This window comes from Cygnus atratus, chromosome 9 (genome assembly GCF_013377495.2).
Source record: "Cygnus atratus isolate AKBS03 ecotype Queensland, Australia chromosome 9, CAtr_DNAZoo_HiC_assembly, whole genome shotgun sequence".
Classification (NCBI taxonomy): domain Eukaryota; kingdom Metazoa; phylum Chordata; class Aves; order Anseriformes; family Anatidae; genus Cygnus; species Cygnus atratus.
The window spans coordinates 19151351-19173805 of NC_066370.1; the positions used below are offsets into that span (position 1 = coordinate 19151351).

At 42.1% G+C, this 22455-nt stretch overlaps 1 protein-coding gene across 5 annotated transcripts in view; it reads right to left on the reverse strand.

Annotated features, from left to right (window-relative positions):
• PIK3CA (phosphatidylinositol-4,5-bisphosphate 3-kinase catalytic subunit alpha) overlaps positions 1-21278 on the reverse strand; it is a 43536-nt gene extending 22258 nt beyond the window's left edge. Inside the window, exons 1-6 of one of the 5 annotated variants that reach the window (XM_035557251.2) lie at positions 21173-21278; positions 6201-6614; positions 4446-4655; positions 3586-3836; positions 1684-1929; positions 703-788 (exon numbers count right to left, since the gene is read on the reverse strand). In XM_035557251.2, coding sequence (XP_035413144.1) covers positions 703-788; positions 1684-1929; positions 3586-3836; positions 4446-4655; positions 6201-6552 — 1145 coding nt within the window. In that variant the 5' untranslated portion in view covers positions 6553-6614; positions 21173-21278. Of the gene's footprint in view, positions 1-702; positions 789-1683; positions 1930-3585; positions 3837-4445; positions 4656-6200; positions 6615-10894; positions 11148-11804; positions 11923-12174; positions 12630-14306; positions 14382-21172 lie in introns of those variants that run through there. The other 4 variants (XM_050712511.1, XM_050712513.1, XM_050712512.1 and 1 more) reach the window with 4 other exon arrangements.
• Positions 21279-22455: the final 1177 nt, after the last annotated feature.

Consider the following 22455-nt stretch of genomic DNA (forward strand, 5'->3'; position numbering starts at 1 on the left):
TTACTCAGAATTACAGGCAAAAATTTAACATCTTTTAAATACTAATTCTCAATATGTTCATGTATGCTCAAATAAAACAAAACTTTGTTTTGCATATTTATGGCACTTTCAAGTTCACGTGATTTATTCTTCCAGATAATATTCATGGTAGGTCCTGAAAACAATCAGCCCAGAGCTGGCAGTCGCTTCCACATTAGCAAACGATTCCCATCTCTCCCCACTCAGTGCTTCTGCTTTAGTATACTCTATGCAACCTCACTGGAACAAATCTGTGGATTACATTACATCCCATTGCCTCATGCTGAAGTTGGAATCTGTACCTGCAACCGGAACGCAAGCTATTGATATAGAGTAAAAAAAAAAAAAAAGAGAGCTCAGCTGCCCAGAGCTATGCTGGTTTCACAGTACTAGTGAGTAATTTTACTGGAGTTTGAGGCAATTGAGAACGCACTTGTAAAACAGACCTGTTCAGTACAGCAACTGTACTATTATATGTAACATTACAAGACAAAATACTCGTGTTTGAATGAATTCAATTCTATTTATACATACATGGATATGTAAAAATGTTCTTCAGGTAAGGGACTGCCAGTAAGTAGCTCTACCTGAACAATGCTAAGCAGAGCCTTTACTTCTTCAGTACTATCATTTACAATGCCATGGAAGTCAGGTTCTCTACAGTTGTTCTAGTACCTAGCTTACCTGGGATTAGAACAAGGTACCCTCTGAGTATTCACATTGTCGCACAAAGGTTCCCCTCCATGGTAGATACCTGTTCGAACATATATCTGAAAATAATGTTAATATTAGTACTATCTTCCAAATGTTATTATAAACAAAATTTGTATTCCTATCGACATATAATATGATTATAACATACTATCCTTTCATTTCTATCAGGCTAAAAAACACCAAAACACCCCAGCCCCCTAAAAAACAGTATCATCACCCCTCAACCCACATTTTTTCATGCTCTGCAATGTGTTTAGTATAGTATATATGCACAGCCTTCTATGAAAAAATAGGTTTTGGTCTTTTTCCTTATTATTTTCGCTAAACTATTCTTAAAAATACAGGAATAAACCTGAAAGGAACTTCTAAAATAAACTGGAATTTATTATCACTTCTTGTGCCAAACTACAACAAAGGAAAGGACCAAACAGACAAATTCTGAGAAAGTTAGAGAGTCAGACTTCTTGTATGACTTCAGTAGGATTAAGCCCTACATGCCTTTTCTCATTGATCTCCCCATACCTCCCTTTCTAAAAAAGATAACAGCACACTATCCAGCATCCCCTTATCAAATGCGTTCCCAATTACTGCAAGAAATTCTTGAACATACTCATTGTTTAGAATGTGGAAGATAACATGGGTTTTGCTTTTCTATCCATTACATACTCAGCTGAAGTGAACTACAAGAACTCAGTTCTGCTCCTGTCAAGCAGAATATTTAGCTGAATACCACAACTCATGCGTTTTTCAGTAGTATACAAAAGTTTGTAGATGTTAGAACATAGCTGTATTTTTCAGAATTGAGTGCTTAAATTTAAATGGCACAAGGATATAATTTTCCAACATGTTACATAACAACTGTTTCCCAATTGTAAACATGGAACAGAAAATTTAGGAGGGAAGCCATGATCTGCTGAAAACCACGGGATTCCATAACAGCATTTTCCTTACTTTGTCAATGTCTCTAATGTTCACATTTACATAGGTTGCACAGAGAATTCTTATTCTGAGAGCACTATTTATAGTCCACAGGGATTTAGCTGTAGCTTCTCCATTCATGTAGGGTGTAGCTGTAGAGATACGCCTGGAATAAGATGGCATTGTAAAGGTATCCAGTGGCAACTGGGTATATAGGCTTTCTTTAGCCATCAGCATCAGATTGGGCATGCGACCAAGCATTATACAACTTCTTATGTACTGCAAGAAAACAAAACCAAAATTCAATGTGTTTTCAAAGTGTACACTCTTGGTAATCAATATGTAAAATCGTCAGAAAAATATATAAAAGCAGAAGAAGCTAATCACTGTCCCTTTATGTAAAACCTTTATGGAGTTTTTAGTTATAACATTCAACAATTTAAATACATTGCTGGGTAGGACTGCACAGCAGTGCTTCAAACAGATTTTGAGGTACGAACAATGTCTACAACAGCTGAAGTGTGAACTGGAGACAGAGAACAGAGCTGACAAAAGACAAGTCTGGTGCCTTGTAGGGCTCCTTGGTTCAGGCACAGTGCAGAGCAAACCAGATTGCTTCCAGATCAGGGCTGGTTCCTGGAAGCAGGTTAGTTTTTTTCTGCCTTGCACGCTGCTGTACTAATACACAGCATGTATGTGCAGACACAGTACAGGTGCCCACGATACTCCTAATCACAGGTAGAAAGCACAAGACAAAGGGCAGGGATGTTCATTTTTGCTTCTGTTGTACTTATCGCCTTCAGCTCAGCACTGATCCTGACAGACTCAAGCTTTAAGCCTGTGTGGCGTCCACTCAGGACTCATTGCTAAGAGCATTTAGTCTGGCAACACTACTACAAAATACAATGTGTTAAGACGAGTCCAGCTCTGGACTGTAATTAGTAAGTTCTTCTGTGGCACAGTAAAGGCATACCAGATACTTTTGAAGAAACCACACTAGATCAAATAGGTCTAGCGTTTGATCTCCTGACTGCACAAAATTATTCACGTATGCTTGCCCTTGTTCCCCAGCTCCCATAGTATAAAGTTTCTTTTCCCATTATTCAGGATCCCCCATCCCCCTTTCTCCTCGCTCCATTGCTCTGGAGAGCAGATTTTCAACCATTTTAGATGAAGGAATGGAAGCTGGTTATTACAACAATACATTTTTCAAAGAGGAAGCAACTGCAGTCTGTCAGGAAATCTACAGGGTAACATTGTTGTCTACTCCAGAGAGGGCTGCTCAGATGCTCTTCTGTCAGCAGTTCTGTCACACTCACAGCACTAACAAAACCAAGGCACTGAAGGACGGACAGCCACAAGGAAGATTTACCAATGATTAATGCAGTGCTGGCAGTTTACCACTCCCCTTTCATAAGATCAAAAAGTTGACTGATGTAATTAACAGTAAACCAAGAAAGTTTGCTTATTTTTTTTCCAACCTCTAAAGGAGGAAGGGAGAAGATCCACAGGAGCAATGGTTGCTTTGTAATTCAACATCTGATCAAATTTCCTTTTGCATTACATCAGCCCCCTTCAAGCATAACTCATCTCTTGCCATCAGAAACGTGGGATATTTCTGAAAGCACCTGCCACTGATTTATCACTAATATTAGAGGTAAACTCCTACTTCATTTAAAGAAGAAAAAATAAACCAGTGATCTAAATCCTAACTTCAATTACCTTTCCCTGCCACAATTGAAATACACACAGCAACAAATATGCACACAAGTCAAATGCACATGCATTAGCCAATTAGTTTAAAGACACATACACTTTACTTTCTACATTTTCGACTAATTTAATAAAAAGCAAGTCATAAAATTGATCACTTTTCTCCCTCATAAATTTGGATTATTTCAATGTACTTCAAAATAAATCCATTATGTTACTCACCTTATACTGGCTCAGCGGATATTTTTCTAGCAAGTATTCATCACAGCCGCACACCTTTAAAATATACTTGCCCTGGTACTCCAACACGCAAAGCTTCAGTTGTTCGGATGACAACAACATACTTCGTGTTTTCTTCCTAATTGCTTCAGCAATAACTTGCTCAGGCACACAGTCATGATTGATTTTTAAGGTGTATTTCTGCTTATCATTGTTTGGTGAGACTATTACCCAGATCACAACTATAATTTGCCCTAGAATAGATGTGAAATAATGTTATCATTTTCAACACAGTTTCAACAGACATACAAACCATCTCCCCCTTCCCACCCCCAAAACCCAAAACTACAGAGAATTACTTGCAGTACAAGGAACTAGGTGCCCTCAGCTTATTTTTGATTCCGATGTAAATTCAAGAACTTTTACTCCTAGAGGTTAGGAATATTATAATACAAATACTGACTATTCATTCGGCCTTCAAGAAAACAGCACTAACTGTTCCATCCTTGACAACTGTAAGATAACTCAGTGATTCAATATCATTTAATTCAGCATTTCTGAGAACTGAAGAAAACCAAAGGGCCAACAAGCTGTTTCTGCCCATTAAAAGAAATTACTGTTTACCACGTTTAAATCTTGAAATATAAGTTATTAGAACAGCAAAAAACATTAAAATTTTGCTGTTTGCATTTTGAACCTACACACTATTAAGGAAGCTATTCTGAATAACTCAAGGTTATGATACTGGTGCAGTATACTAAATATACTACATAAAACAGTCATTTACCTAAGTCACCAGCTGTATTGTGATTGCAATCACATGCAAAAAACCATTGTGTGTCTACAATAAATATTTTTCTTACCTTTATCTAGTTTATTGTATATGTGTTTGGGTAGTTCAGGTGAAGACTCTACATTTGGAGGACAGACGTACAATGCTCTACTATGTGGTGCATTGGCATCTCGAAGATCCACTGCTTCTTTACAAACATTAAGAATATTTCTTCTGAAGTCTTGTACTTCAGGATCCTTAACCATGTCAAATTCACAGACGGGCATGCCAATAGCAAAACCTACAATATTGCAGAAGCATGAGGAAGTAATTGCAACTGAAAACTAAATTAAAGATTCCTTCTACCACTGACAAAAAAAGCATGTTTCAAGCAAAATATAACCTAAAATACTTCTGTGTTAACCACTGGCTTCCACTTTATACATAATTGTTTTGTCATTCAAGAACAACGCAGTTCTGAAGTTAAGTTCACTCAACAATCACAGAAAAGGTTAGAAACCAGGTGTGTGTTTACTGAAAATCCTGGAAGCCTTAAATCACCAAACTCACTGCTAATATTGCTCTTGGAGGAAAAGAATCAGCAATAAACTTCTTTTAAAGTCAGCACAAAGATTTCAGAGAGGATCAGAGGTGCTGTGGTACTGATTTTCTCTAAAACCCTGACAGGATTATTAGTAGCCATTAGAACCATTACCAAATTTGCTTACAACTTAGTGACAGCTCTTCAAATTTTTGATTAACTCCACTATTAAAGATGTGACAAGCACCCCAAGAGATACTGAACTTAGCTCCTTAGCAAAGATTCACGTAATAAGGGTCCATTCCTCTCAAGTCTTCAGTCTTACATCTAATTCCATTTACTTTCATAAATAATTATTTTTGCACAAATGCTCAGATTTGAAAGCTTTCCAACTATCTCCACGCACAGTTAGGTAAAACCACTGTTCTCTCCAAGTCCTGAACAGGTTAAGTTTTACAAAACAGAAGGAGTTTACCCATGATGTATTCATAACAATTAAATAATTTAACAATTAGGAGCTCCCCAGAACAAGTATTTCCAGTTGACAAGTCCCTACCACTGCAATACACATCTGTTAGCAACTACGAGGGAGGGGGTATGCTTGCCCTGGCTGAATTCAGATACTTAACCTAGATACCAAAACATATGCTAGGCTCCCTGTACTTTCTCAATGGATAGTGGAAAGTGAAAAGCTTCTCCAGAGACGATTCAAAATACTGCAGTAAGTCTCCTTCAGGTGTTTTTGTCACGTTCCCCCTCACCTACCAATGCTCTTTTTGTACGAAAGGGGGGAAAAACCCACCTCCGTCCTAAAATGCCACTCTAAGCAAGATAAAACAGTACTAAAAACTGTGCTATTGCAAATGTGATTTGAAGTTTCTAATGAAACTCTCTTCTACTTTCTCTTGGCTATCACAGTTCTGCAAACTTCAAAACAAAGATTGGTTTCCCAAATAAAAGTTACATTAAAGCTTTGCTCTGCGATAATATGAAATCCTGCTAACTAGAGACAAGCAAAAGAAACGGTCTAACTCATATACAGCTGCAAATACGCAAAGTGAGAAATTTGTATGTGAATTCAACTGAGAATAGCAAAAAAGAAATTAATTCCCAGTTTACAAATGTTGTCTTAACTATGATCAGTATCTTTAGACATTTGATACACCACCTAACAATTACGAAATGCAAGCTTTGACACATACAGCTGCAAGAGGTGACAAACATAATTCATTTCAATTGTTTTGTGTTTTGAAGAGGAGAAACCAGCTAAGCAGATTAGCTACGGTTAAATACAAATAATCTCACCTATTTCTCTGTTAAGAATCTTCTCTTCTCTGTTACCTACTGGTTCAATGACTTTTAGAAAAGGTTGAAATAGCCGCAGGTCACAAAGCCTCCGTGTTTCATCGAAAAACTCTTCTCTTTCTGCTTCTTGCGTAACACTTACAAAAATGTAAGAAGATTCATCTTGAAGGAGCTGATAGAGAGGGTATTTTCTCGCTTCTTTAAAGAGTTCGTGTTTAATAGTTAGTAATGTGGCCTCACGGAGGCATTCTAGAGTCACTATCATTCCATTTGGGAGAAGACACTCCACAAGGATCCTCGGTGGCATCAAGTGGATGCCCCATAGTTCACCGGATGATGGTCGTGGAGGCATTTTTAAGTCTTTTGATAACTTTGTACTGGAAGTTTTTCAAGCAGTGATTTGTATGAGTAAACCTAAGAAGAAAAATCAGAAATTTAAACATTAAAATTTAAAATAAAAATCAGAAAGAATCAGAAAGAATTTCTGATAATTTGTATCAAACACTTCTTACAATCGTAGATCCATTTCACAGCTATGTTTTACATCATAAAAACAAACCTGATAAAACCGGTAAGGAACATGCATTTAATATAAATATCTACTCAAATAAAACAGTTAATAGAACCACATTGGCGTGGGAAAAAAAAATGCCCAAATGCATATGGTTTGGAAAAGAAATTAGGACTAATTTTTCGACCCAGGGTTTATATACTTATGGTTAGAACACTTAAATAGCACAGGGGATGAAAATACCTAATATTAAAACTATTTTCCAGCAAGTTTAAGCTTCTCCAGTGCTTGCAGAAGCATCTTTGCCAAGCCAGGGGGAGGGAGGGGACACGTCTGACCTTTCAGCAGCACTAGCTCACACTGACTTAAAACAGGTACAAGAAAAATTGTATTTGTGTTGTATAGCCCAGTGGCCAATGATGGATGCCAAACAAGGAGCAGGCTGACAGTGGTATTTCACAAATAAACTCTCCTAGTCATTGTTATTTATTTATTTATTTATTTTACATTTTTACCCTGGCAATGTTTCTGCATTCATGAAAGAAATCTACCAAGTCCAATCGAGTTTGTCTGGGAAGTTCTCAAGCACACACAAAACGCAGCCATCCTGTGACAAGAGAACAACATCCCACGTTGCACGGCATCTGCTTTTCTTTGTTCTAAAGCCTGCTCCTTTCACCAGATGTCCTAGATTTCTTGCAATGAAACAAAGCTCCTGATCTCGCATTCATTGCTCTTACCTTTTACAGAGACCTATCACGTGCTCCCCACTACCTCTTTTTCATACCAAACCAACTATCTAGTCCTTCTCTGCTCCGAAGTCATTCCATATTTCTAACCTCCTCCTCATCCTTGTGTCTCTCCCAGCCTTACCGTACCCTTTCTGCAAAGGAAAGGGAGAACAACCACAGCCGCACAGCATAGTCTGGGGCCAAACTACGCACACGTTTAAGTACTGACCACCTAGGCTGCCTAGAGAAGCCGTGGGTGCCCCATCACTGGAAATGTTCAACGTTCGGTTAGATGGGGCTTTGAGAAACCCAACCGAGTGAGGTGTCCCTGCCCACGGCAGTGGCAGCTGGACTGGATGATCTGCAAGGTCCCCTCCAACCCAAACCATTCTGTGATTCCGCGGCCGTGTTTTCTTTTGTTTTCCAAGTTGGCTGCTTTTCTGACTGCCCCTGAGCAGTGACATTTCACTGCACTACCTACCACGGACCTAAGCAGTCGCTGCAGCGCACTGAACTGCCTCAGAGGTCATCACGCATTAAGGAAATGTCTAACAGCGCATCACATACACTTAGCCCATACTTTCATTACATTCAGCACGTCCACTATGAGAAAAGGTAATATCAACAGACATCTAAAGAGCAGGCCATCACTCCTCCTCCCTCAGCCAAGTGTCCTGAAAGCACAGGGCCAGGAAACGACCAGGCTGCTCTTCTCAAACCCTTCTCAGCCATCTTCCCATTAAAGAACCTTCTCCAGGTGGACCCTCTATCGTGGTTTCTTCTCTTTAAAAACACAAAGGGGGAGGGTATTGACAACAACAGAAATGACTTGTTGGAAGTGTTTTCTTTCAAGTATGCCCAGTACCTACTTTTGCCACACTTCAGTGCTTAAGATGCATTAGAATGAAAATGATGTTTTCCCAAATCCACTACTTCCTAAGCAACTCTCGCTACCAATAGGGTTATCTTTTTTTTTTTTTCTTCCTTTCTTTGTAGTTGCAGTTTGGGCTTTTAAAATTATCAGCAGAAGTACTGAAGTGCCACTGCAGGTTTAGAAAAACGCTTTTCCACTAACACCTCATGCATATTTAGAAGCGCTTTGCTACCGACTTCTTTTTGAAAAACAGCTTAAAGAAGCTGTTTTATTTTCTTCATTATTGTAATGGTCTCAGTGAGCAGGCACCAAAATGGAAAGGTCTAAGCACACTCGTGGTGTACTTAAAGAGCCAGACCAGGAAAGCTTTCCAATTACAAAACGTTACGAATAAACCCAGATAACACCACTCAGAGCAGCTTGGAGAATTATGAATTACTGATAACCATCCTCAGTCTACAGATAAAAAGAAATACACAGGTTAAAAACCATCTTTTTTGATCAGGTGAAGCATGAGCAAGACTCCCTCTCCGTACAGCTGAATCACATGTTTATATTTACATTTCTTAATTACAAGCATAGGCAAACAGACGTTACTGTTAATGCATATACCAGCATGAAAAAACAAAGCAAGAATATGCAGTCGTAAGAACTTTTCTGTCCCCACATACAAACAACGATAATATAGATGAACCACAATCAAATTAGGCATTCACAGCGCAGACTGAGTTTACACCTGCAGTCTTTTAAGTTCGGTTCCACAGCCCTGGTTAGGCTTCTCTGAACTGATGGTTGTTGGAGCCCATCTCCTCCCTGCCCAAGGCAGGTGTTCTCGTTCTTCATCACGCTGGCACCCCGCTCCCTGCGCCAGCTCCTTACAGGCTCAGACGGATTGAAGTGGGGAAGAATTACTCACTTTTCCTTTCTCAGTTTGGGTTCTGCTGTCTCAGCTGCCTTACCGAGAGCACCTTGGAGCCTGAGATGAACGCTGGGGTCTATGCAGGGCAGGGAGCAGGACTGCAGGGCACATATACATATTAAATCCTTCTAGATGCTATCTATTCCAAATAAATGTCATCCTTGACTTTTTTTTTTTTTTTAAATCAAACATTAACTGCCAATACTTTTTTTTCCCTCCAAACAAAGACTTGCAAACAGGCCAAAAGGGACAGCCCAAAATCGACACTGTTTTTAGAGCAACTGCACCAAAACAGCAGCTTTGTTTTAAATTGGGAAACGGACATGTGCTGGAGCTGTGTATATAGTCATTTTGTGTGCACATTCATTTTACTTGTGCATGTAAGCACGCCTCCAGGGTTTGGATTTGGAAAGCAAAAATGTAAACAGAAACAGTTTTGAAGTATAGTTGGCAGCTTGTGTTTCTGTGTACACTTTCAAATCTGGAAGGCTGCCTGGAATAAAGAGAATCAATTATGTTCTTCGACAGTCAAAGGAGTATAATTTAAGAGAATTCTAGAGAGATTTAGATCCAGCTATGGCTCCATGCAAACACATCAAATGATCACGACATCACACCTGTAATTTCTGACCTTCCAAAAATACCTTAAACCTTGTTCCTCTGCCAAAAGCTTCGGGATACCACAGATGGTCAGAAAGCCAAACTGGAAGCACCCACTGATCAGACCATATTCTTTTGAACTCATTACAGCCCTCCTGATCCATTAAGCACATTCTCCATCGCTAGCCTTGCTAAGCATCAACAGCGATCAAATTCTGAAACTCCATTCAAAAATAAAATGCGTGGAGGAAAAAAGAGGGAAGTGAAAGAACATGCCTCTCAAAATACTGATTCCTACCTGCTTCCACGCTTATCAAATTAATGCTAGCTTATATGATCTATATTCTTATAGGATAGAAATCAGCTGCAGTCAAACAACTACAGAATTTAGGATAAGGGATTAAAAGGATAAAAGGCTTCGAAATTTGCTTTTGGTAAACTAGGAGACCAAAATTAATGCAAAAGGGCAGACTGAGCACTTGATACAATTTTATCAGTCCGTGCTTGAAACTGAGTTAGTCATTCAATAAACTTCTAAACTTTAATTGAAGTCCATTAGCTTTTCCAATTGTAAGACAAATCTCATTTCATTGCTGTCATAAACAGGATGTAGTAATGTCTTATAATAATTGGTATCTTTGGTATCAAAGAGCTGCTCATTAAGATTTGTATGGAGATTTGAATTCTTTTCCAGTTAGAAGTTTCCTCCAGACTCTTACCACTGTCTTCAAATGAAAAATTCTTCTGCTCATTAAACAATCCAACCACGTTTATAGATTCCAATTTACTGCACACTCATGAGTGGGTTCGATGATTTGCTCACTTCGCTATCAAACCGGCAGAAGAACCAGCTACAGCCAATTCCCCCAAACAAGCTATTTTTATTTCTATGGAATCCCCAAAGCTAAAGTCATGAAAAAATAAAAAGCCTGCAACAAAAGTAACCCTTTTCAGAACGCAAACTATATTCTATATTCTGTTTTGTCCCTGAAATTTCAAGCTTCCTAAAGACCAAAATGTTTTACTGTCATCGTCAGACGCAGTCATCCCAAAACTCACCATGAAGAAAACTGGGCAGAGCTGCCTGTCTCATTTTGCTGCTGTCCAAACCTGCTGCGTGGTGACAGTACGACTGCCTCAGACTAGATATTTTCAGTCTTGTCCTTTTGTTCTTCCTGCTTGCCAAGCTGGCATCTTTCCAAACTGCAGGAAGACTAGTACAAAGATGTCTGGGACTGTCCTCCCTTACAGCATTGTTACGCGCAGTAGCACCATTTGCTTTGTCTCTAACAGAGAGCAGGAGACTGATGCACTGCAAGTGTCTGTATCTCTTATGTATTATTTTTGTCTTTATTCTTTCACAGAAAAGGCGCAAATACGCAGAATTGCTTATCTGATCACAACCAGCAGCTCACGGGAAACGAGCATGCAGAGGGATTGAACAGTCAAAAACACATCTCGTAGCATTTTGTTTCCTTGTGAAACAGACAGGCAAGTACTTCTAAACAGTATCAGTTTTACTTGGAGTTACATACTTCTCCCCCCCACCCCAACAGCGCCGAGTACTTCTGTTCTGGACTGAGCTAAAAAATTAACATTATTGGTAGCATCTGTACAATCGTAGTACAGCTGAAATACAGCATTTTTTCTCACTGGAAACTAGTGAAACTCAGTTTTAGCTTCGTTCATTCGGAGCTCTATCACATGCAAATTTTTTTGTTTGTTTGTTTCAGAAAATAATATCCTTTGATTCCGGTTGTAGTGACATCCAGGAACCACACGTAAAATCAATGGTGAGGTCATTTAGAAAAAAAAGAACTCACTATGTAGTATTGCCAGCCAATACTGAAAAATTACTGGAAAAAAATATAGTATCAAACAGCTGAAAAAAACACAAGATGAACAGATTTTAAATCCAGAAATATTAAAAAAAAAAAAGATTCCAGCAGGAATAAGAAAAACAAAGCACCTTCATAAATTCTGTGGTCTTGACATCACACTATTTTCCAAGCCCCCTGACCGCCCCCACCCGTGCGAGCACGCTGTGTGCAGCCCCACTCGCTGCCTGGGAGCCACGCAAACAGGAGCACGAGAAAGAGGCATTTGCAAGTCGCTGGTGACCTCTGTGACTCCCACCACGACTGTGCTTTTTCCCTAGGGATCCCGTGACATACCAAGAGCAGAATGTCTGTCCTAGAACATTTTCTGCCAGTTAAGGGCAGATTTGTTTTCTTTGTTAAACAAAGGAAAGCCCGGAATGAAATCTCTCTTTTTTAGACCAAAATCATTCAATAATTCCACTTCTAGCTTTACCTTAAAGGAAAGGATCTTGTACTTACAGAGACTAGCAGTCCCAAGGCGCAGTGCAAAGGCAGAAAGGCACTGCATCTCCTCTTTATTCTCCATACGTGTTCTTACTCACTATTTTGACCACGGCTTGGCTGCAGGCACATGGGATAAGAACTACTCCCCTGTGGGACTGTTGGGGCTGGGGCCGTTCCTCCGCAGCTAGGTGCGCGCCCTGGAGCTCGCTGAGCAGCACTCCCATCCTTTCAAGGTGTTTAAGTCAAAAGCCTCCACGTTAGGCAACAAAAATCAGAGCGACGAGCCACTTTGTACCAACAGAAAGAAGGTTTTCCCATGATTACATATTTTCTTTAATGCTCTTTTACATCGGTGACAAAACATACACGGGGCTTCAATTTCAGTTTTTGCATGCAGAGTCTTCTGCTTTTGGAAATCAGCAGAGAATGATGTAAACAAAAGATTACTCCAGAATTTCTTCCACGAAACCGGACTGGATAGGTAACAAACGCTATATATACACGCACAGACGTAAACGTTAAGCTCCACCTTAAATAACACTGTTTACTTTTCTTTCTGTTTCTTCCCATCCTCCCCCCCTTCCTGGGATATTTGGAACCCAGACAGTAAACAGGATCTTTAAAAACAGGAAGTGCTGGCACAGGGACAAGGACAAGGAGCAGGACGAATCCAGGTGTTGTGCGCTGCTCCCAGCCTTCGCCCAAGCAAGCAGCTGGGCAGGGCTGCAGCTGGGCCACGGGGGCTTCCTGGAGCTGCCCCCCGGCTTTGGGGGGCAACTCTGTGCTGCAGCAAGGTGACCCTCTAGTCCTATGGAAAAAGAGGGAAAATTTCCTCCTGCTACCATACCTAGAAGGGCAGGGAAAGAAACGCAGAGGGACGCTGGGGCACTACAGCCCCCGGAGCGTGGCACTTTCCCCTCCGCTGCAGCGAGCAGACGCAGGCAGGGCTCTGGCTGCTGGGCACCCCACCGGCTCCTGGGGATGGGGGCACAGGGGAACGCACGTTCCTAAGAAAACCGGGCTGAAATCAGGCCAACCGCCGTTTATTAATTTTATCTTTCCTCAGCAGACCCACCCCACGAGCCCTTCCCTTACTAAAGAGAAGCTGAAAATGCCAAACTCAACAGATTTTGACTTAGAGCACGTTGTGCATACAGCCCACGTCACGTTTCTTAGAACAATGTCTGAGAGCAACGGTAAATTGAGATAAAAGGTTTCTGCTGCACTGAAGGAATTGCTCCAGACCCTGAAAGCAACAGCGTAAAATAAAAATTAAGTTTTGAGGTGGCACTGGCTAGCAGTATTTCTGCAACTCTGCAGGTTTTTAAAATATTAAATATAGAAGAGCGAACTGGAAGACAGAAGTTTCTGTTCTGTAATCCAAATATAAACTAGTTTTCCATTTCTTCTGTCTTCACTCACTTCTGTGGCCAAACAGCCTTTGTAGCAGCATAGGTTTAGTTTGCGTAAACGTGCTGACTTTCCTTAAAAAAAAAAAACAACAACACACATTACAATTTATTTACTGGCAAACAGAAGTTGGGATGCAGCTTCACTTTTGACAGAGCATTTATAAAAAAAAAAAAAAAAACAAACATGCCTCAGCAAAAGCCATGGAAGTAGCGTTTCATTTTGGTTTTGAAGCTCCTAAACTAAAACCAAAACAACCCCCACGCATTTTCCACTGAGGCATTTCCTAACTCTCTAAAATCATTTGTTGAACGAAAGTCTGTGACGGAGTTAACGCAAAGCCACAGCTACCTAGGTGAAAAATTTAGATTTTGCAGCAAACCCCTCTCGCCCTACAAACAACTAAAATTAACACAGCCCTCAGGCAGTTAGCCTACCCAGACAGAGACGTAGAATAAGAGAGGAGGCAAAGCCATCCAGTTCTGGGAATCCTGCCCTGCAGTAGTCACCTACTTCTTCACAACCTACAGCCACCACAGGAGGGTAGTAGGGCTTTCTAAGAGTCAGTTAAAGATAGCGAGCATCACTCCCAGCAGCCTGTGATGCAGAGCCAGCCTCTGTGAGGAGCTACCTATGTGTTTAGCAGAAGATAACCCTGCTGAAAGGTAAACACCGGGAGTATTCCACAGAGGATGACGAAGACCTTTACTGACTACCTGAGCAGAGTCAAGGCTTACCCGTGTGGCAGCACAGGGCGCCCCTGGGCTGCAAAGTGTTCAGCACCCATGGGTGCTCCTGCAGGACATCACCCCCTCCCAAACGTCACTTAGGTGTGGTGAGCTTAAGGGTGCCAGGAAACGGGGCCTCTGTGCAGGATGCTTCTGTTGACTGAATTACTGACAGCTCTATTTGAGCTATAAATAAAGTGAAGTTTCTGTGAAACCTGGAGGAGCGTCCATGCGTTTTGGTTCCAGCTGTTGGCCCTGGTTGCGAAAGCACTAGTTCCAGGGAGCGCTGACCAGATGTTGAGCTTGCTGCCAGTGCACCTCCTGCCTGTACTTCAAGCTGTTTCCCAAACTGTTTCCCAATTCACGTTTACTATATCTGAAAGCAACTGCCAGTATTTGCCTAGATAGGTATTTACAAATAACATGAACTTTCCTAAGAAGAAAGTGACATAAGCTCATAGGCATGTAACCACTGAATACCATCAACTTCTCCACAATAACTTGAAGATTTCTCAACTCCCCTGCTTGGAAAGTCGCTTTCATTTCCACAGCAGATTAAACACGTGGACATGTTGGGATGTGTTGCCTACCTACGATCAGAGCTCTGCTAGAAGGGCTGTATTGCGGTGACCGAACTTTCTCTGAAAAAGCCAAAGCGACACTAGTGGTGGTCAGTGTCTGCTATTAAGAGCACTTTATACATCTCAAACAAGAAGTGTTTTTAATACGAGGTGCTTTGGAAACATTCTGTTAATGCTTTTGCAAATGTATATATTCAAAGGGACTGGAAACCTGGTGAGTTTAACCTTGAAACAACATCACACAAGCTTAAGTGTCTTGGATTTAATTCTAGCCCATGAGAAACACCAATTAGGGAGAGTAACCACACTGGCAAGTCATCTAACTCATCTTTATTTTGTTTTTATTTTTAGATTTTTTAAATGAAACCTGCTCACACACAAGGACAGCAAGAAGAGATCAGAAGCTGTAATAATGGTTACACTTCTCAAATTTGACAATACACTCAAGCAGAGGCTCTAGAGTCAGGGATAGCTTTTACTCTCCTTTTGTTCGTGTAGTTTTGTTGCTCACCAGTTCACATCCTTTCTCTCTCAGTAGTAGTTATGCCATGTTCCTCTACACGTCAAAACATTCCAAGTCGGAGCTATCTAAGATCAAGGGAGTGCTGCTCGGCAGCGATAACTACAGTGGGGCTTTCTCCTCCATTTTGGGGCAAGTTGAAGAGGAAGACAACTTATTAGGATTTACTAACAAGCAAAGTAATTAAGCTTCACCTACTGAATTAAAATGTTAAAGTCCACTTTAAATATGTTATTTTAGATAAAGACCGCATCAAAAAAAAATCACATTACTCATTAAGTATATCCTCTACAAAGACAGCATCTCAATTTCATGTACTATTTTACACCAAAACACACACAATTTATTATAAATCCCCATAACGAGCTTGCTAGACTAGAAGTGGCACTCACAGGCACAGGCTTGGATGTTGCTTAAAAATTAGCTCTTTCACTTAGACAGAAGAGGTTTTCTTGGGACAAGTGCTCTTCTACAGTACTTAACATCAAAACCGAAGATCTCAAAGGTAACAGCATGAAACTGCAAGAATATGAAATACAATTTGTTAACTATTTTCCTCCCACCAACGGAGACTGTCTTGATCCACTGATAAGCAGAACTGGATGCTCGACAGCCACATACACTTTTCAAAACCCAGCAGAAGAGAAGTTTTCGGTTTTGCTAGTACCATCTCCACTTCTAAAATCCAGCCGTAGCATTTGCTGATTATTCTGCTCAGGGCTGGGAACATAAATACAGAAATGAAGACTAAGCGGTATGTTTTATAATCTAAGCAGTTTAATGACCACAACATGCATATTTTAGAGTATTATTTGGAATGGAGGTATTTACTTCCTGTCTCCCAAAGGGAGCTCTATCTAGAAGCTTCTCCCCATGTTAACCACACTAACTCGATTTTAAAGCTATGTCTGTCATCAAGAGTCACTTTGTTGTTTTCCATCCTTAATGAAAAGTTACTTAATGGCACAAGCACCGAAGTTAGGTGATAACATATCTCACCACACAAAGCATATTTGTGAAGTCTGAGAAAAACAATTCATCTCCTCTGTGCTTGCACAGAAAACCAGCCTTCACTCTCTGGTCAGCGTTACTTTATTCGTGCCTGTAAGCCCAGATGGTCAGTGCTTAGCTTGCCTACATCTTTATAAAAATTAGTCTCATCGCTTCTCTAGGAAGTCAGATGCCAAAGTCTCAAGGTTCAAAAAATTCTGTTCTATTGTATTCAGATCAGAGAGCAGGCAGGTATTTCTACTTATGGTGGATTTGTCTCAGCTGAAGTTCGGAATTTTAGATATTTTCTTTTTAGTCTTGCTCAAGGCTTCTTGCATTTTCAGGACGTTCAAGAACTGCTTGTTTCTTTATTGACTGCTAATATCTTAAAGACTGAATTAGGTTGCAACAAGGCATAACCTTTTGCTCTATTGAAAGAAAAAAAAAAAACAAAGGTCATGTCCACCACAAGGACTTTCAGCTGTTTAGCAGCGAGTTTAAGACATTTCCCAGACAACAAATGCAATCACAGCAGAAAATCTATGCTTCTGGATGGGGACCATGACCCAGGCTAACAGCAAGAATCAAAAGAAGTCAGGAAGAGTCTTGGAAGACGCATTCATCATAATTAACTGCCACATTAAGTACTGGCAAAAGACTGGCTGGCTTGCACCTTAAATAAATAATTAGTGTGAAAAAAACAGTTAAGTCTGAGCCACAGATAAGTCTTTTGACATACTGTACAATCTAGGAGGCAAACTTCCAGTTCCCTTTCCTTTCTTTTCTGTTTGGACTTTGAAAGAAAATACACAAGGGATGTTTCTCTACGTTTCTTTGCCTTAGAAGAGGGTCATAATGTACAGCCAATAATGTGACTCAGCTGTCTCAATTTCAGAGAACTTTACAGTTAAGTTTTAGTCAATTCAGTAAGCCTCCCGTATCTGACAAACATGCTTTGCATTTCACAATCCTCAGAAGCTCCACTTGCAATTATTCCTTTAACTGGAAGCCGTAAGTGAAACTGCCACAGTTTCCCTACATAAAATCCAAGGATTTAGGTTAATTTGAGAAAATTAACTTACAGGGTGGACAAAAAAAAAAAAAAAAAGATTTGAGGTATACCCAGCCTGCTACCAGTAAAAAGCAATGAGGCACAAACCAGGAGAACATTGAACCTGAAGTCCTACACTTGACCCGACTGCTCTCACACTAGACCGCAGCAGAGCTGATTTACTTCTGCCGCTGCGCTGAGTTCGAAGCATGCCAGCGAGGTGAAGGCTTCTGAAGGCCTCCATCATTCTCTCTCCTTCAATTTTGTGAAGGTAAGTTGGTTTCTTTGAACTTCACTGTCTTGTTTCTAGAGTTCAGGTACTCAGGCGTAACTTTTCAAAAGCAGACCACAAACATTCCCAGCGAGCGTACTTGCTCAATCATGCCCGCCAAGGGCTTTTATTCCCCGCTTTACCAGCTTTGAGAAAAGTATGCTGTTAATAGAGAACAAGCGATTATTTCCACTGTCCCTCACACTCCTTGTTTGAAATGCACAGGGTTTAGAGACTGCCTCTCACAAAATTTGATCCAGAATTAACTAGGAAAATACTTTCCAAGAAGCAAAGTATAAACGTATGCTATATAAAATAAAAAGACACACTGTTTGCAAAGCCATTGCTTAGACAGAGGGCAGATTCAGAACTACAGACACTACTCAGTCTGCAGCATTCCCATTTGCCCACAGTTTATTTGCATAATTTACAAAAAATGCAACCTTTTATAACAGTTTAACTCCCCCTAGTACCCCCTGCTTTTTTTTTTTAATTTTATTTTCAAGTTAACACTACAGCAGTGTTACAAGGAAAAAAGACAGGGTATTTCAGAGTTATTTCTGGTTCATTTAACACTCCATCAACCATTCAGAAATAGAATTATAGAATAATTCAAGCTGGAAAGGACCTCTGGGAGCTATCTGAACCAACCCCAAACTCAACACACTTCACATGTTTGATGTCCAAATAAAAACCGAGAGAAACAAATCTATTTTCTCTCTCCACCATGCACATTGGGATTAGGATACTACAAAGAGAAACTTGTAACAATTCTTCACCATGACACATTCAACTTGAAGAGTAAAAATTCCCATCCAGTTTTAGCTTAAGTATTTTTATGCCTCTTCTAGTCTTAGCTACAGTTTCAGACAGGCATCGTCACTTGGAGCAACTGGATTTGTGGCTTTTTAAAAGGAAGAGACAAAACTCCTAGATGGATGGAACACAATGCATGAAGAGCTGAAAAAAAAAACCAACCTCTACCTTACCTTACACTTCAAGGTATGAAGCTTTTTTTTTTTCCAGTTTGCCAAAGTACAAACACATATTCTCTCTAATGTTCCTCGTCCAACTCACTGACACACACAAAACACACACGTGGCCCATATGTCTTTGACTAGGAGACTTACTAGATCTCAGACATTTTCCAGTAATTACAAAATTGTAAGTAATAAGACAAAACTCAGTTTTATATTAATACTAAATTAGAAAGACTAATTTTGAAGTACTATTCCTGCTCCAGTTACGTACCACAAAAAAATCAGTTTTAACTGTTTCCTCACCTGTATCAAAGTTAAATAGAAAAAAAGCTTGGCTTCCTCTCATCCAAGCACAACATTTTTCATGCGCTTTGTCAAAATTAACACGGGTTGTAGTTAATGTACTCAACTAGACGAAGCAAGCAGCTGTGTGTATATATACATATACACACACACATGATACCCATCTATGAGATGCTGGTGTTTCTGGTATGATTTGAAACTGATGTATCAGCATAACAAATCTACGGAAGAGATTCTGTACATAAAACATCTATTCATTAACAAAGTGATTTCTGCAGACTCAATGCCAGCGTTAAGTTTGTTGTTTATTTACAGATAAATCTCTGACTTAAAACCTGCGATGATCATCAAAGTTTTTCAAAACTGCATTGTACAGGAGCAAGCCATTAACAAGCACACGGCGTACTTCAATCTGAGGAACACCTGTTTTCAGAAAGAAGTCTGTTCTTCACGCAATAACACCTTTTAAAGATATGATTTCAATAACTTCCAATAACCGGAAGCCTCTTGTGATCTCATTGGTTTTGTGAGACAGTGTGACATTAAGTGCAGAGCCCTTGCTTGTTGTAGAAATTCCTAGTCCAAAACCTCCAGCAACATTTAGGACAGCTACCCAGGAAGAACTGTTCCCCACCCGCTTTCAGAAAGCAGCAATAGTCTGGTTGACAGAGAAACAGTTAACTAAACACTGAGCTACTTTATGACTTCCAATAAAGCACAACTGCTTTGTAAACAGCTCAGCTACACCACCTTTTCCAAACAACGCTCCAGAAAAACACACACATGCTCAGTTCCCTAACTAGTGGAAGTAACCTGTAACAAGAAGCAAAACATTTTTGCCATTAATTCTAAATGAGCAATTGAAGGAGCAGAACGGCTAAAACATCTGGGCATGGATTTGTAGGCTGGGCTTGAGCACTCTTTGAAAAACATGAAGTGTTGTCTCCAGGTTGCTAAGTTCGGCATCAAGTTAACACCTCTGAAGCGCAGGGCATCTTCTCAAGCAGAACTCCAACTGCAGCTGTGAAGCTGTCGTATTTATTGTCTTAATGAAAAAGCAGAGCATTTCATGGATCACAGGCAGAGCTCTGTGACACTATGCAGAGCTCCTGTAAACACTATGAGCTTGGCTAATGCGGGGTTTGTCTACATGATGACACCGTCTAAAATACGCTTCCAGATAACTGCTCTGGAAGAGCTTTTCCATGGTTATTGTTGGAGAATAACATTATTTATTGTTAAATTTTATGTTTGCATGGGGCTTTATTTCAGAACTGATTATGTACTGAGACCCCCACACTAGACAAACCATTAAACCCCATCACCCTGAGCGCTGGAATATCCCTGGGAACTCACGTTGTTTATGCACAACAAGAGGTGGACTTTGATTATTACAAGGCACTACGGAATTGTAGCTTAGAAACAGCTGAAGCAAGTGCTCCAAGAACATCTCTACAAAATAACGTGTGTATGTATGTATGTGTGTGTGTGTGTGTGTGTGTTAAGAATGATGCTGACAGCGATGGCAAAGTCAACTTTTGCCACATGATGAACGTGAAAATTTGCTAAAGCTCTAAGCTGGGATGTAAGGGTACAAGTAGGTAACAGAGTTGAGAATCGGGTTTCCTCTCTGGAAGTGCTATGAAATCCAGTCAGAAATCAGTTTGCCACTCCTTTCAGGCTCCCTGGAGGATCAACTGAAGCAAAGGTTTACCGCCTGAAACCTGCACTTCACTCACACTTATCCCGACTACGCCGTGCTTATAAAGGAATCCCTGCTCAGCCGCATTCTTAAAGCCCTCAAGAAAAACAACCGGCAGAGGGAAAGACCTTACAGAGCAGCACCAGAAATCACAGCTCTGATACCTCGAGAAACAGCACCAAAGCCCCCACGGGCGAACCAACCAGCTCCGAGCACCGGTACCCCCAGCCCCACGCACACGACCACCGGCGACAAGCCCCCAGCCCCGGCGAGGAGCAGCCCCGCGGGCACACGGCCCGCACCGCATCCCCGGGGAGAGACCCAGCCCTGAGGAGCCCCCAGCCCGGGCGCCATCCCCGGGGGGCGGCAGCGGGCGGGCACCGAGGGGACCCCCCCACCCCTCACCGGGCCGCGACGGGCCGGGAGCAGCCCTCAGGGGGGAGGCCGCGGCCCGGCCCCGCGCTGCCCCTCGCTCACCTCACGGCCGCTTCCGAGCCGGGCAGGGCCGGGCCGGGCCGGGCAGCGCCCCCACGGCCCCCGGCGGCGGCAGCCCCGCGCCTCCCGCCCGGGCAATAACAGGAAGGCGGCGGGGCCTGACCCCGGACGGGGAAGGCGCCGCCCGCCGGAAGGGAACCGCGGCCCGCAAGGGGAGCGAGGCGGAGGGGGGCGGCCGTAGGGCGCTTGCGCTGCCGAGGAGGGGAGGGAGGGGGAGCGGTGTGGCGTCAATCGGCGTGACGTCACGCAGAGTGATGTCACGCCATGCCGCGTGACGTCACGGAGAGGCGAAGTCGGCCCGTAGGGGCGCTGAGGGGGGGAGGCCCCCGGCCGGCAGTGGGGAGCGGGGCTCGGCCCACCCCGAGCGGGCCCCCGGGCTGCAGCGTCAGGAATGCTTAAAGTTTTCTCTGAAAAGTGTTTAAATTTGTAAAAATAAAAAATAAAACGTTGATGTAAAAGAGGCTGTGTGAGCTGCTGGAGTCAGGGCGGTTCTGTTAGAAAGGGGTAAGCGTGCCGAGCGAGTACCCTTGGTTGGGAAATAGGAATTAAAGGTGGTAACGCTTAAATCGTGTTTGGTTTTCTCGGGGTCCAAACCCAGCGCTGGGCTGCTCGGCCAGAGCCAACGCCACACAGTGAGTGAGGGCCGCGGGATGGATCAGCGGGGTGTCCCGAGGAATCGTGCCCTTTGGGGCTGACACGTGTCCCCGCAGCGGGAAAGGTGGCGTATGGGAGTTCTGGGGAGCTCTGGGCCAGGTCCCAACGCACTGAGCACATCAGTGACAAGTGGTGTGGCCAGCTGTGGAGTCCCCCAGGGGGCTGGGAGATGGCTGCCGGGAGCCTTGGCTGCAGGTCTGACTTCTCAGCTCTTCCCTGTCGTCTCCTGTTGGGCAGAAACGGGAGAAAACCAACAAAAGCTGAATGTACCCCAAAATGGCAGCCGGACTGCCTGTGTGCAGCCTGTGCCGCTCCTCGGCGGCTCGAAGGGAATCGTAACGCTCTTCGGCAACCGCTGGCACCAGTAACCCCCAGGTGTTTATATGTACAAACGCAGGCTCAACTGCGATTTTGGCTGCTGACGGAAGGCGCAGTGACCAAAACAGACGAGGTAACGTTGTGGGGGCCCCAGTTCAGGGTATGCCTGAGCTGCTACACCTCGGGGGCAACTTTCCAACAGTTTTGGCCACGTTTGATCCACCAGCACCAAAAAAAACGCTCAAGACCTCGCGGTTCTACCGGGCGGCTTCAAAACGAGCTGGGGTGAAAAA